The sequence below is a fragment of the Melospiza georgiana genome, chromosome 7, assembly GCF_028018845.1.
Source record: "Melospiza georgiana isolate bMelGeo1 chromosome 7, bMelGeo1.pri, whole genome shotgun sequence".
NCBI lineage: Eukaryota > Metazoa > Chordata > Aves > Passeriformes > Passerellidae > Melospiza > Melospiza georgiana.
Genome location: NC_080436.1, coordinates 14,168,710 through 14,183,641, shown reverse-complemented (window position 1 = coordinate 14,183,641; position 14,932 = coordinate 14,168,710). Strand labels below are relative to the sequence as shown.

At 37.5% G+C, this 14,932-nt stretch overlaps 1 protein-coding gene across 1 annotated transcript in view; it reads right to left on the bottom strand.

Moving 5' to 3' along the window:
- The window catches only part of AOX1 (aldehyde oxidase 1), a 36,913-nt gene that overhangs the window by 6,849 nt on the left and 15,132 nt on the right, over positions 1 to 14,932 (bottom strand). The window contains exons 17-29 of the mRNA XM_058027638.1: positions 14,056 to 14,225; positions 12,653 to 12,779; positions 12,228 to 12,350; positions 11,006 to 11,102; positions 9,967 to 10,091; positions 8,403 to 8,536; positions 7,110 to 7,197; positions 5,540 to 5,626; positions 3,870 to 4,061; positions 3,350 to 3,577; positions 2,211 to 2,306; positions 1,390 to 1,518; positions 823 to 897 (exon numbers count right to left, since the gene is read on the bottom strand). Coding sequence (XP_057883621.1) covers positions 823 to 897; positions 1,390 to 1,518; positions 2,211 to 2,306; positions 3,350 to 3,577; positions 3,870 to 4,061; positions 5,540 to 5,626; positions 7,110 to 7,197; positions 8,403 to 8,536; positions 9,967 to 10,091; positions 11,006 to 11,102; positions 12,228 to 12,350; positions 12,653 to 12,779; positions 14,056 to 14,225 — 1,671 coding nt within the window. The remainder of the gene's footprint in view (positions 1 to 822; positions 898 to 1,389; positions 1,519 to 2,210; positions 2,307 to 3,349; positions 3,578 to 3,869; positions 4,062 to 5,539; positions 5,627 to 7,109; positions 7,198 to 8,402; positions 8,537 to 9,966; positions 10,092 to 11,005; positions 11,103 to 12,227; positions 12,351 to 12,652; positions 12,780 to 14,055; positions 14,226 to 14,932) is intronic.

The following is a 14,932-nucleotide window of genomic DNA, read 5'->3' as shown; positions in this document are numbered from 1 at the left end:
TTGGACTAGTGTTTTATTGTTATTCCAAGGCCTTTGCTGCTTTTTGGATTGCCCCACTAACAAGGAGGCTGGAGGTGCATGGGAAGCTGGGATAACTGACCAAAGGGATATTCCAGACCACATGGCAGCAAGCTCAGTATGTAAAGCAGGGGGAAATTTGAAGTGCTGGTGTTTGTCTTCCCAAGTAACCATGACATGTGATGGCACCCTGCTCTCCCCAGAGATGGCTGAGCACCTGCCTGCCCATGGGAAAGAGTGAAATAATTACTTGCTTTGCTTGTGTGTATGGCTTTTGCTTTATCCATTAAACTGTCTTTAATTTGACTCACAAGTTTTCTAGCTTTCACTCTCGTGACTCTTTCCCTGATGCCACTGGTGGGGAAATGAGTGAGCAGTTGTGTGGTGCTTGGTGGGTGGCTGAGGTACTGCAACCCTTTAGACATAGGCTGTGGACCAAATCTGAGCCTAAGCAGACCTGGCTGCACCTAGACTCCTCTGAACAGTTTAGAAAGCCAGGGGATCTCACTGATGCTCATGACTCAACAGGAGAGACCATAACCTGATTTTACTATAATCAATTCTAACAGATTATAGATTTGTTACTTGGATATTGCACTAGCAATAAATCTAATTTTTATCTTCCACATAATCATTTATGCCTGGCCAAGAACCTTATCTTGAGTTTCACCTTTTTGTGACACAGCCTTTTTCTACAGTTTTTAACTTTAGGATTATTAGGCTGAGCAGATTTATAGACTACAGTACATTTATCACAGTTTCTGCCAGCACTCAAACACATTCAGTGGGATTCACAGGTTTTACCCAATCATTCCAGGTTCCTGTTGGGTTCTTCTCAATGATGGGCTGCAGGCGTTTCAGAAGAGTTTGGCAAGCATCCTGGTGAGAATTGGGAGAATATATCACAAAATAAACACAGATACATTTGGTACTATTCAAGTTATGTTCTAGTTACTATTTAATTAGTGTATGCTTTACTGTCATCTTAGTTTGAAAAGGTGTTGCAGGAAGTGTCATATTAACTACAAAGGCATGAAACTTCTAAATGGTTAAGTTACAAGGGCTGGGACCTGTATGAATCAGTAGATTTCAAACATGAACAGAGTGCAAGATTTGTATAGGACTAGTTAGCTTGTTAGATGAAACAGAGACTTTGTCAAGTATAAGCCTTTTTGGGAAAGTCCAGATCATATTCTGGAAACTCAAACACCATTCCAGAGAAACTGTCAAGTCATGTTTCTTCTTGGCCATCTCCAGCAGTACTATTGGTAATCCCAAACTTGATATATATGGGATCACCAGGGCCTAAAGTCTGGCAAGCATACACTTCAAGGGATAGGGTATTTTTTTCAACTAAGTACTATTCTTTACCTTCACAGCCATGCCATTGACATCTGTCCCTGCAGATCCTACTGAGGCACACGCATTGGGAACAGTTGTTGTGCTCGTTTCACAGAAGTGGATCCGTGACATGGGGACGTTCAATTCCCGACTAGCAACCTGTTCCAGGAACAACATATTCTTTGTTTTAGAAAAAATCTAAACACTCCAACAATTCCCCAGTATTTGCTAGAAGTCAGTGATAGCAGGCAAGATAAAAATTTTATCAAGTTCTCTTCCAATCTCCAGCTGAGATAATTCTGTCCAATTTGGCAGTAGTAAGACACAGAAAAGGACAATGTTCTACCTGCACTCAAACTCTGAAGTCCAACACTCATTCCTAATTTTCTTGCTTATACCCTGTAGGACTTACAGCAAATTATGCAAGCCCAGGTCACAAACTTTGATTGACCTTATAAATACCTTTACAGATCTGTCTCAGAATTATCCATTAACCAAATAGGATCATAATGTTATCATCCTGACTATTGATATCCTACTATAAATCTGAATAATCTCTGCCTTTTTCACTATGGGTTTTATGGGATCAGCCCCCAAAAATCTTATTTCTAAGAAGCCTCTTCACATGCTATTAGAAGAACAAAAAACAATCTATTTTTTCCTTCCTTCTGCCTCTGCAAATTAATGAAGGTACCTTTGCTTTCTAACTCTATCAATGTAAAGTAGTACTGGCTATGCTGATACAGAAACTGTCCCACTGGTACACTAACTAACCAAAAAGAAAACCTTCACATTGTTTATCTGCATGATAGATAAAGCACATGGCAGTACCTATTTAGATAATTTGTTACCTGGATCATTTTTGTATGAATACCCTGCCCCATTTCAATTCCACCATGTGTCAGAAGCACAGACCCATCAGTATAAATATGAACCAGTGCAGCAGCCTGAAAAACAAAAACAAAATCAAGATCAGACTAATGAGGAAATGTGTTGTACGTAGTAATGAATTGAATTTAAAAAAATACTAAGCGTTTAAGTGTATTTCAGTTTATCTGATTAGTGCTTTTGAATAGAAGGCAAAATTTGCAAGTCTACTTGCTGCTCTTCCTCTATAATGAACTTTGAAAGAAAAGGACAAAAAGCCTTGTTTTGTGGTCTTTTTTGTTATTAGATCCTGAACTAAACCTACACCTGGCAACAGTATTTCAGTGGTTCCAAAAGAAGCTGGAGAAAACCCCTCACTAGTGGCTCTAAGTGCAATTTGCTGCAAGTTCCATTTTCTCTCTCCTTGACACGTGAGAGCCCTAGAGGTTTTTAAATGGCATAGGCCGAATTTCCAAATGAGATATTATTCCTGGACTCAACTAGAAGTAGCACTGTAGACTACAAAGACCTTGTGATTTTAATGGTGAGCAGAGACAGCCAGTTTGATATTAAATAAGTCCGTCAATTAATTAATTTTTAATTGATAGAATGTTGTCTGTTTCAGAAGCACTGGACACCTACATAAAAAAAAATACAAGGACCAAAAATGCTATTGTCCTTTTTTGCTTTCTTAACCTTAGCCTCTGATGGCATCAAAGGACTTAAGTCTTTAAGAGCAGCATCCCATCGTACCTCCACAGGCAGAAAAAGGAGGCTCAGAACTATTTCTGGAGTGGAAAAATTATTCAATGAACATTTTTCTATCAGACTTCAACAACTTTTTCTAAGTGTATTCAACTCACCTATTCCAACACTGCACCTCAACAGATGGGACTAGCCTTTCAGTAGGCAGGGTCCAAGCTGCCTGGGTCCTGAAATCCAAACAGCTTTGATCTCAGCTTCAAAAGAGCTACAGGCTACTACAGCCTCTTCAGGGAACAATCATCAGGTGGATTATAACTTTCCAAGAAAAGATAACATATTTGTTTTGTATCCTAAGATAAAGTGACTGCAATCTTCTATGGATAAAATGCTTAGCTGATTTACTCTTCATGAAACTCACCTGAGAAAGGTAAGGTGTGCCTAGTCCAAATGGAAATTTCATTGGTACAATGGCAATCCCTCTTTTCTTCCAGTAATTTTGTTTGTTAAATTCACTGATAGCTGTTCTCCTACTGTAGTATGCAGATTTCTCCATACATTCATTCCAACACCGTATTAAATTCTGTGGATCAAGCGTTTGTTTGAAGTGTGTTTGCTCACTCTTCTTATACATATTTATTTCCCTAATCTGAAAAAAAATGAAATTACAGCTATCTCACAATCCTGTTAAAGACAAACTGACCATCTGGGAGGACTAACAGACAACAACAAGATCACTGTATTTTTTTTAACAATTACCAGTTTGTAAGACCATGCTATAAATTCTACAACCAAACATTGATTAAAAAAAACTTTATTTCAGCACAAATTATGTTTGACTTAGAAAAGAGCTGTTCAAACAATTAAACTAATCTAAAGGTTTTTAAATTTCCAATTCCACAGACTTCATTTCAGGAGAGAAGATGCCTTCATTTAGTCACCTTTTCTGGTGATAAGCCAGTTTTATCTGCAACATCTGTTATCCAAGATTCTGTCACCAGTCCTGACTGAGGAAAGCCAAAGCCTCGGAATGCTATATTTGATGGCAAGTTTGTTTTGCAGGCATAAGCCCAGCACCTCAAGTTGGGAATCTTGTATGCATTGTCCATTTTTAATAAGGATACTTCTGCTACCTGAGATAGGGAACAAACAGATGTAGTTTAATGTCAGAACAGTGCTTCTTTCAAACTTACATTTAAATCTTCCTCATCTCTCATATAAAAGAGCTTAACTTGAGACAATTAGCTTTAAAATTAAGTTTCTGGCAATCATTGGTATTAAGAGTATTCATGCATGCATACAGACTTCATTAATACATTTTTCATGCAATATATTAATTTTTGGGGTTTCTTTTGATACAGAACACAGCTGATGTTACTTGTACTTGAATGTTATCAACAGTTAAGGATGTAGCAGATATGTCATTTTATGATTGATTTTGCTCCTTCTTCAATACCAAAAGTCACACAAACTAAAAATAGACAGCTTAGATTTAAAGCTACTTTTGCTTTAAAAGGAACTGATGAAAGCATTCTGAACTATCACATCCATGGAAATCCACACTTAAGGTTTAGTTCCACCAGAAACCAGAGGTACTGCAGTCTACAGTGTCTTCTGGTTCTTACGTTTTTCATTTAGAGGTTTTACATGCCAAACTCAAAACCACATAAGGAGGAAAATGCTATACTAGAGACCTCAAACTAGGCTCTAGGAGTCAGTATTAAAAAAAAAAAAAAAAAAAAAAAAAAAGGTTTGATGCCTGATGAAGAAGTCACTGTCTTCTCTTCAGTGTTAGGTAGATTTCTCAGAATAACAAATTCAAGCTTTGGTTATTCCTGCTAGGTCCAGTAGCTTCACTGTATCATTGTAGGACTTCACCTTAAGACAGTTCTGACATGATCTGCATTAATGTACATACTTCTAATAATGGATATTCTTCTAACCTAAGCTATTTTTCAGAAGCAGGTTAGGCAGCAATACCACAGGCAGTTTCACGGACAGATTTCAGGATGCAGAAAATCCTCATAGGAGGGGCAATGACAAGAAGATGAGGGGTAGTACATTAAACATTTCAGTTACAGCTAAATTAGCCTGAACAGACACAAATACCTAGTGATAATATCAAAGCAAGAAACATTTTATAGTTTGCAGACCTGTAAGTGAGGAACTGAGGTATACACAGCACAATAAATGCTGACCTAGTATAGAAATGTATAGGGATAGCAACAGGATAACTATCACTATGAATTTTCTGAAGGCCAAGAAAGATTTTCCCAGCCCTGAAGATATAAAGCTTTAGGGAGGAACAAATGAAAGTAACTACACATTTTAAAAGGAATACAATGTTAGTTGAGATGTTCATAACAGAAAAGTAAGCCTGAGAAAACATTCATGAAGTGATTGTGTAGGGCACTATAAGAAAGCAGTGAGATGCTCCACTAAATTTAATAAGGAAGGGTTAACCTGCTCAGTGTAAAATCTTCCAAAAACCCACAATCCCTATATTAAAAGTCTATATGATTAATAATACATTGGCAAAGGAATTTGGCTTCATAATTTTCCAGCTAATGACTCCTCAGTGTTGTAAGGTTCATCAGTATAAAATCCTTACCAGGACAGATTCATCAGGGGTACATCCTCCATTAATATAATATATAGCATCCACAGCTGTGATCCTACCATCAGTCATGAAGCCAACCTAGAAGGATCAACAGTTATTTAGAATTCAGCATTCATTTGTTTCCAAAGTGCTTGTGTATTTTGACAATTAACATAAGCCACACATTTAGGGTCATACCACACTATTAATCTCTGGGCAGCATTCTGAAACTACAGAAGGACAAGAGAGAAAGAAAGTACATTTCTAAGATATAGGCTTTCCCTCCTGGCATCTGTGATCTGTATAGGTACAGCACAGAATATACAACATAAGCCTGTTAGGAAAGGAAGGATCTCTCTATTGACTGAGATGGCTGACAAGAGTGTCGCCAAGGAGTGCTTACTGCAGATAAAATCAAATCTCACTTTAATGGTAAGAATAGTGTCTGGCAGAAGGAATATGACATTTATGTTTATTAATGAAGAAACATTATCTTTATCTCACATCCCTCTTTTCACCTGTTGCTACTAACAGTTCCTGAATTCTCCACACGAGCTACAGCTCATTTTCAATTTTAGGGAAGCATCTTATAAAACCTCTCTTACTTTACCTATATAGAATGTCATGTAACTTGCTTAGTATTAGCAGCTAAATTTGCAGCAGCCTTAGGCTGCAAGCTGTGAACTTTTCCCTATGTATATCGAACTGTTACCCAGTCAAATAAAAGAAGGTCTCAGAGTCAGTTCAAGCTGAAAGATAAGGAAGCTACAATCTCTAGCAAAGGCTACACACTTAGATATAAGAAAAGAAATGGCCCAGCTACAGACAGTGAAAGAAATCCAGGAAGAATGCAAAGACTCCAGACGCTTAATATTCCTACTGGTCTGTACGGTCAGTGAGGGATGGGGAGCTTAGACTGTAAGGGTATAATTGCCCAGGTATAATCCCATTGTTCAGAGTCCCTCTTAAAAGGCATCCAGCTTGAACTGGAGAGCTATTAACCAAAGGTATTTTTAAAGAGAAATCATTCAGCTTATTGATTCAGCAGAAACCTGAATTTAAACCCCATTATGGTGGCTGGCACACATAATTTATATGACAAGTAGAGAGGGAAAAGAAGGCAGAAATTATCCTAATGAATAATTATAACTGATGACAGTGCAAGGGCAGGGAAGAGATTAATTTCCTCCACAAGGTGAGTTTTCTGCATGACACTGTTTCTGTGAAAAATTAGCTGCTTCTTTGTGTGAATCTAACCATATGGAGAGTTTAAAATAAAGTTCTGCAGAACAAGTCTGCTATACGTTATCTTCCTGTTCCTAGAAAGAAGACAGAGCTATAAAAGGATTAAGAACATGAAAGAACTAGAAAAAATAGTAATACAAAACCCTGAAGAGAAGAGGTAGAAGCAGACAAAGGGGCTGTGCAGCAACTATCTCCTGGATTCCTGGCTAGTAGTTTTGTTTTAAAATTGAATTGGTTATACCAATTTTCATTAACAGAACACATTACCCAGTAACACTGAAATATTATTTGCAGAATACAGGTGGGTATTTTTTCACTGAATTCTTGTGGCACTCACTTTATATTTAGCCATAAAAGGATGTCGGCCACCCATGATTACCATATCATCCTCTCGGCTCAGAATAAGACGGACTGCTCTGCTGGTTCTAAATCCAAAAAAGAAAAGTCAAATTGCAATTAAAATAAAGGATGTTATTAATAAGATGGCTATGGCTAATTATCATGTATCCAGGTCCAGCCATGCATATAAACATGATTTAGGTTAAACTTAACTTTAATAAGCCTGAACATATGCCTAACACAATGTCCAGATTTCATATTTCTCACATTTACAATCACGTCAGAATTTTTATCTCTTGAAAGCCAACAAGATAACTCAGTGCAAACTACTCCTGAAGAATCTATTTCAGTGTTAAGTGTTTGTCATTTCTTAGCTATTTAGAATCATACTGAAATAGAGTGTCTTGGAATGAAACCAATAACAATAAAAACAGGAAAAATAGTCTAGAAATGCATATATCATTTAAAATAATTACTTTAGAAAAATGTACATAAAGTTTAAAATAAGGTCCTAAGAATAAAAAAGCTACTTTAACCATAAAAGAAATATTATTTTTAGCATGACCTGTTAATAAAAAACACAGATAGTGTGGCCAAAAATAATCAAGAGCAAATTTTATACCAGTGACAGTAGAAATAACATAAACCTATTGAGCTAACACCTCAGATGACAAGATCATTTTGGCTGAAAGGATGTAGCCCAATGTGAATTCGGCAGCAAATCAGTTATGCTTATAAAGGAGTTTTGTATGCCATAACAGCTAACTCTGCCAAATTTGGAAGATGGGGGATGGAGCTTTACATGTTAATGTTCTTAAACTAATTCAAGCAGTATTAGAAAAAGCAAAGTACCTCAGAGATTTATGCTAATTTTGACTGAAAGATGTTGAGAACTGAGCTAAAACTACATTTTCTTAAAAGCAGTTCCACTCGTGACTCTTCCTTCTGCATTTTGCTGTGTCAACGAAGCTCACAATTGGACGGTTAGTGTCATATTTTATTGTATGCAGGAAGTCCAAGTAGGTAGGGACTGGTCCTTTTGAGTATTTCTAGCTCATACTAATATCATCTTCTTGCAGCCCATTAATTTAGTTGAGGCTAGAGCTGCTTAACATAAGTAATCCAAGAAAACAAAACAAAGAAACGTACTGAACAGTCTTGCAAAGTGTGAAGTCAGGATTGTATGACATTTTGACTAGCAGCTTTGGAAAAGAGAAATCATTTTAGCCAAAATGGAAACTTTGTTTGTTTAACTTGTTTCATATCTCAAAACACACATGCTGCCACTTACTTGTTTGCTGCCACTGCAGCAACTGATGCCAGTAAGCCAGTTCTCACGATTTTCCCACCAAAAGCTCCACCAACTCGTTTAACATGGCACATGATCCTGTTGGCTGGAACACCTAAACTCGCAGCTACCATCTCCTGTAAAACAAGTTTTAATATTTTATGCCAACCCAAACAAAGTCCAAAAGCTAGATTCTGAAATAGAAACCTTTTCTAGAAAAGGGTTCCACAGATATTTCTATTCTTCTATCAGATGAATATAACTTTTCCTTTACCCTAGGTTAAAAAGCAAAGAAAGGATAACAACAAACTCTCAACAGTGCTCACATTTCAAATCTTTACCATGCAGACTGTGAAAAGACCACTGGCCAATGTGAACAATAATAACCTTGAATTACATTGTCTAAATAGTAGGAAGCTTTGGGTATAATAAAAATGGATTAGTAAACAGTTTATATTATTTTTATTACTAAGGTAATACCTCATTCTTATTTAAAATAAAACTATTTGTTTCTTAATTATCTAAGGTCTTCCTAGTGTCAGGAATGTTTTTGGTTGAAATAATTTTCTCAAACACAGAGTTCTTCATACTAGTTAGCTATTGGCAATATAATAATAATGGAAATTATAAAAGGAGCAGAACTGGGCGTTGAACACAAAATGCCAGTGTTGAGTCTGAAATACCAGCAGTTTCATGCACTATGGCCATTGCTCTGCAGACCACAAGCTATGGCAGCTTTGTTTTGTCATTTAACATTATGACAGTGTCTAGAGGGCTAGAACACCTCTACTATGAAGACTGAGAGACTTGGAGTTGTTCAGCCAGGAGAAGACACCTCCAGGGAGACTTTACTGTGGCCTTTCAAATTATAAAGGGGATTTCACAAGAAACAGAGGAGGACTTTTTAGCAAAGCTTGTATTGACAAGACAAAGGGCTATGCTTTTAAACTAAAAGAGGGCTGGTTTAGACTGGACAAGAGAAATAAATATTTTACAATGAGGGTAGTAAGGCATGGGAACAGGTTGCTCAGAGAACTTGTGGACACCCCATCACTGGGAGTGTTCAAGGGTGTGTGGGATGAGACTTTGAGAAATTTGATGCAGAGAAAGACAGCCCTGTCCATGTGTTGAATTAAATAGTCATTAAAGGTTGCTTGAAACCCAAACCAATCTGTGATTAGGAGACTGCTGCATGGAGTAGCAGTCTCACCTACAGCTGTTAGACTTGATCAGATCCTCAGTCGGTTCTGAATCTGTAGAGAACTAATTGCTCCTCACTCCAGTGGAAAACTGAGATGGAGGAGCCTCAGCACTCCACAGGGAGTTTTTCATGCCTACTATAGTGGAGGTATGAAGTACTTTGTTCAAAAGGAAAGGAGAGACTTATCCTGGCAGTGGAGTGCTCAGTGTTTATCAGAATACAGCAGCACGACAAAGCAGCTGTTATTGGACATCTAGATGGCAACTTCATGTTTCTACGGCTTCTGTTCCTACAGATTTGTAACAAAACTTTAAAAGCTCTATTGTCACAAGTCCACACACTTTCTCTGAGAATGCTCTGCATTACCTGAATAACTGCTGGATGCTGTGTTGACACATACAAATCCATTTCTTTATCCTCTCCTTTTGGAACAACAAGCATACTCTGAGTCTCCATGTAAAAGTGTTTCTGTCCCCCAATGCACATCTCCCCTGATTCAATGAGAAAAATACAAGTATTACTGAGGGAAAAGGACAGAAGAAATCAACCAGAGAAGAACTAACAGCCCACCATCATGTAAATGATGGTAATCAGTTCCAAATCCTCTGATACTTCTTGTGTGAAAGAGCAACACCTAAAATAAAAACACAAATTAAAATCCTTGTAATATTAAATTGGTCTTGTTCCAGCAGCATCACCAGAACTGGATTAAAGCAGAACACTATTGCCCACAAGTGGTGACAACAATCAATAAAGCCTAGATAAGTTAAACAAAGCATGCACATACTGGACCAGGTCAAGAAGAGGGCCACCAAGATCACCAGGGGGCTGAACCACAGGATGTATGAGAAGAGGTTGAGAGAACTGGATTTATTCATTCATAAGAAGAAAAGGTTTAAGAAGAGACCTGTCTACAACTACCTAATGGAAGGGTATAGACAAGAGCAAGCCAGACTGTTCTCAGAGATGCCCAATGGAAAGAGAAGAGGCAATGAACACAAGAAATTCCAGCTAGAGATAAGAAAAATCAAAATCAGCATGAAAGCAGTGAAACACTGGAACAGGTTTCTATGCAACATGCTATAGATGTTGCATAATCTCCATATTTGGAGGTATTAAAGACATGACTGGACATAGCCTGTAACAACCTGCTCTAACCAGACCTACTTTAAGTAGGAGGTTGGACTAAGACTCCCTCCCAACCTAATTATTCTGTAACTTTTTCCAAGAACAGGTGATGCAAAAAACTTGAATGTAGCAGCAGAACAACAATACACTAGATTTAGCCATTTTCTCAGGCCTAATGACTATATGGAAAAAGGTAGAACTGGGACTTGAAGAGCAGACAACCAAACCCAAATACTGACAGCCAAAATTTTCTCATCAAATGCATTCTACAGTTTACCTTCAATTATATTATCAACAGTTTCAAATGCTTCATCAACATTTCCTTGTTCTAATTTTCTTTTTGGCTCAAAGAATGAGTTGTGTTTTATAGCTTCCTGTAATGGAGAAAAAGAGAAATGGGGGGGTTTAAGTATTTCTAAGATTCCCAGCAGCCCTTTAGTCTCAGGACCAACATCACTGTCTTCAGAGACTGAAACTACCAGCTACCTAAATCAATGAACAGCTGTATTCCATCACTTTACTGTCATTGTTGAGTTTGTTATTCAATATCAGCAACTCTTTCCTGATGCATCCTGTGTAACTGATGACAGGAGTTTCTGAAGGAAATGCATTCAGTTTATTTAATCTGCTCTTCCCAGTCATACACCCAGGAAGTGACCAAGAAACCACAAAGTATGCAACAGCATCATCCAAAGTGTGATGCCAGTAAGAGGGGAAGAAATCACAAGGACTAAGTAAAGTGGAATCTATTTATAAATTAGCATTTCCTTTATTTCTAATGAGATTTCATTGGATTTTCAATTCTAATGAAATGTTAACAAAATTTGTCAGCCTTTATCTATTTTTCTATCAGAAAGATTGTTCCATTAGACCACACACACATTAAAACAAGCTGTAAAGTTATTTAATGCTGAACTAATGCTGATTCCCTGTGTGTTCTTTGTTCCTTACTTTTATTCTCTTTGATTCAGGGTAAGTCCATATGCGACTCTCACATTACACTTCTAAAATATTCATCCCTAACACCTTTCTTTCATTTTCCCCCAACAACTCCTACGTCTCCAGCCTAGCTTTCAAGCTAGACAACAGATAAAAATGCTAGAGATAATCAGGAGCTAACTCTTAGCCACTATACACATGCTGACTTACCAACTGGTAGCTACCAGAAAATTAGAAACCAGCATGCTCATTGCCTTTTCCTCACTGGGAACATTAGGACAGTCCTTTTTTTTTTCATGCTAATGTTTTTTTTTTGCATTCTAATGTTTATTACTGTAAAACTTGTCAAACCTTCATACTTTCAAAACTGTTGCCTATCACAAGTGGTCAAAATTAGACAAAAGGTTAAACATTTATTTATAGGGAGATACTGCTTAATTGGATGTTCAAATTCATCTTGTTTCCTTAAAAATCATATTTTAAAAGCAACTAAAGAGTGCAAACTGCTTCCATTCGTTAAATAGGTAAAACAATAAAAAAGCAGAAGAAATTATTAGTACCTCAATTGTTAAAATTACTGGTTCCAGCATTTCATACTCTATCTTCACTTTTGCAGCTGCTTGTTTGGCATGAACATCTGAATCTGCGACCACGGCACAGACAATCTGACCCACGCAAATCACCTGCAGAATACACATCAGTACTGCAACAGTGGATTCAAGCAATTCCCACACAATCAGTAACACAATTCATGTGTTACTGATATTCTTATTTTACATTACCATCACTTATGTTTCCTGTTTAGAAGTTTTCTTTGAGTTAAGAACTTTTGTATTTTTACATCATCCACGAAGCTAGCAAATTATAAAAATACCACTATAACTACAGAATCAAGGAAAATATACTGTTCAGAAATGGATAATAGGACAATAAAAGGCTGGGGAAAAAATTATGAAAATCAGTTGCAAAAAGATTGTATTTATACCTCATTTTTTGCAAACATAATCTCTGGATCATCAGAAAAATGAAACTCATTTGCAGCTGGCACATCATGAGCTGTTATGACATCAAACACACCTGCTCCTTTTAGGGCCTCTGAGGTATCTATAGATCTGATTGGGATACGGGAAGAGAGAAGTGTAATTCATTAATTATGCAAACTGATCACAGAAGAAGGGAACACTGTACAGAGGTATATTTCTTCTACTACCAAGATTTGCTCATAGGCTCACACACACATTTTCTTTCTGTCTCTGGCATGTGGAGAAGCACAGATAAAAGACAATTTAAGATTCTACTAATCTGCTTCATTTATAAAAGATAATTCAGATATAACAGGGAAATCACTGGCTCATTAGGTTGCCTGAATTGCATTGGTTTACTAAAAAATCACGACACAATTACAATATTATAAAAGCACTTTCTAAGACCTGACAGCCTACACACATATTGCAAGATACAATTACTCATCTGCAGATGGAGGATTCATGTAGAGAGATATAAAAGTTACTAAACCAGTATAAATGGGGAAGGAATGGAAATGTCTAGGTGTATAAGGATCAGAAGGAACAGCAGAAGGTCTACAAGAACAGCATGTTTTGACAGCATCTACTTCAGCAGGTCATCAGATGGAGAAGATCCATCAGGCATCTTCTCTGGATGGACACTCACATCAGGAGACAAAGGAGACCGACTAGATTCTATTGACTTTCAGAGATGGGGGTGATGTCACCTCTGTGATGAGGCCAAAAAGAGGGCTGCCAAACCCAGCAATGACCTAAGAATAAGCCAGGAAATATGACAAGGACTCAGTAGCTAGAAGCCCCAGTCCTATCTGTCATGACAGATCACTTGGTTGTGTCTTGGTGCCTGAATGTTGAACAAACTGCTAGGATAGGTGTGTCTTGGCAGCATAAAAGCATACATTGAAACAGTTTTCTTACAAAATAAAATCCTCTTCTCCACCCTTTTCTCCTATAAACCTCATATGAGTTTTGCCACCTTGTGGCTGCAATGTTGCCACACTATTTCCTACATTTTGAACTATTTTCTTCTTTCATCATGTAGTTAAGGTTTAAAAGCAGTATTGGTAAAAGTGAATCTTGAAGTCCATTTGCACTGCATAGCTGAGCACTTTGTGGAGGTAGCTAGGCTAGCTCTGTGTTGGTTTATGGACCAGAAACAGTTCACCCTTACTGGTACAGTAAAATGGGGTGAGACACTTAAATCCTAACAAACCTTTCTACTAGTGCAACAATACTGCTTCCAGCATGGATTTGCGTGCAGGTATCAGGCATGCTGTTCTGTACACACATAACTCATCAGTTCCTAAAAATCTCAGCAGCAATTCATGACAACACTTTCTTCAGGTCCACTTTGAACACTTACACAATCTTAGCATGAGCTCTGGAACTAGTGACAGGAGCCAGGAAAAGTTCCCCATCCACAGAAGGAAGGTCATCAATGTAGACTGCTTCACCAGTGGCGTGCTTTATCCCAGACTGGTGCATAACGGGCCGTCCTACAGGGTCCTGGGGAGACTGGCTTGGATCTACATCCTGAACAGTCAGAAACATACACCCAGCACCCCCAGGTAAGGAAAAAAACCAGTCCTGTTACTCTTACAGTGATCAGAAAACCAGGTGAATGAACAACTGCTCATATAGTCATCTTCTGGTTCAATATTGAAAGAGATGTGGCTGCAGGAGGTGACTGTTACTCCTGGGGACTTCATTCTCCTCTTTTCTTCTCTTATGGAACCTTCAGAGAGTCCCACACAGGGTTGTTTATTTGGTTTTTTTTCCTTAATTATTTACATCAAAGTGACAAAATCAGCATTTTTTCAAAAGACATTTTCCTCCCTTACTGAATAGTGTAATGAAGCTTTGATAATTTTCTGAATTATTCTCAAAAAATTCTGCTCTGAATGTTACCAGTGTCAGGTGGTTTACTATGAGCTATATGCAATGGTTTCTAAGATTTGTCTTCCTCACTGAAAGAGTGCAACTGATTACATAAATCAGTGAGAAAATACTGCCTAAATATTTTCTTCCCAATTATTTCCTTGCACCTGTGTATGAATTTAGTGTCTTATTAATCTTACTTTGCTATTTTTTAAATTAATACAGCATTTCCAGTTAAATCTGCCACGTGAACTAATGTTGCAAACTTCCAGAACACCTTCCCAATTTTTGTGTTAGTATTCATGCTAACTTTTTGCCTTTTCTACATTTAGAATTAGTTAATTGCTTATTACTTAAAATGT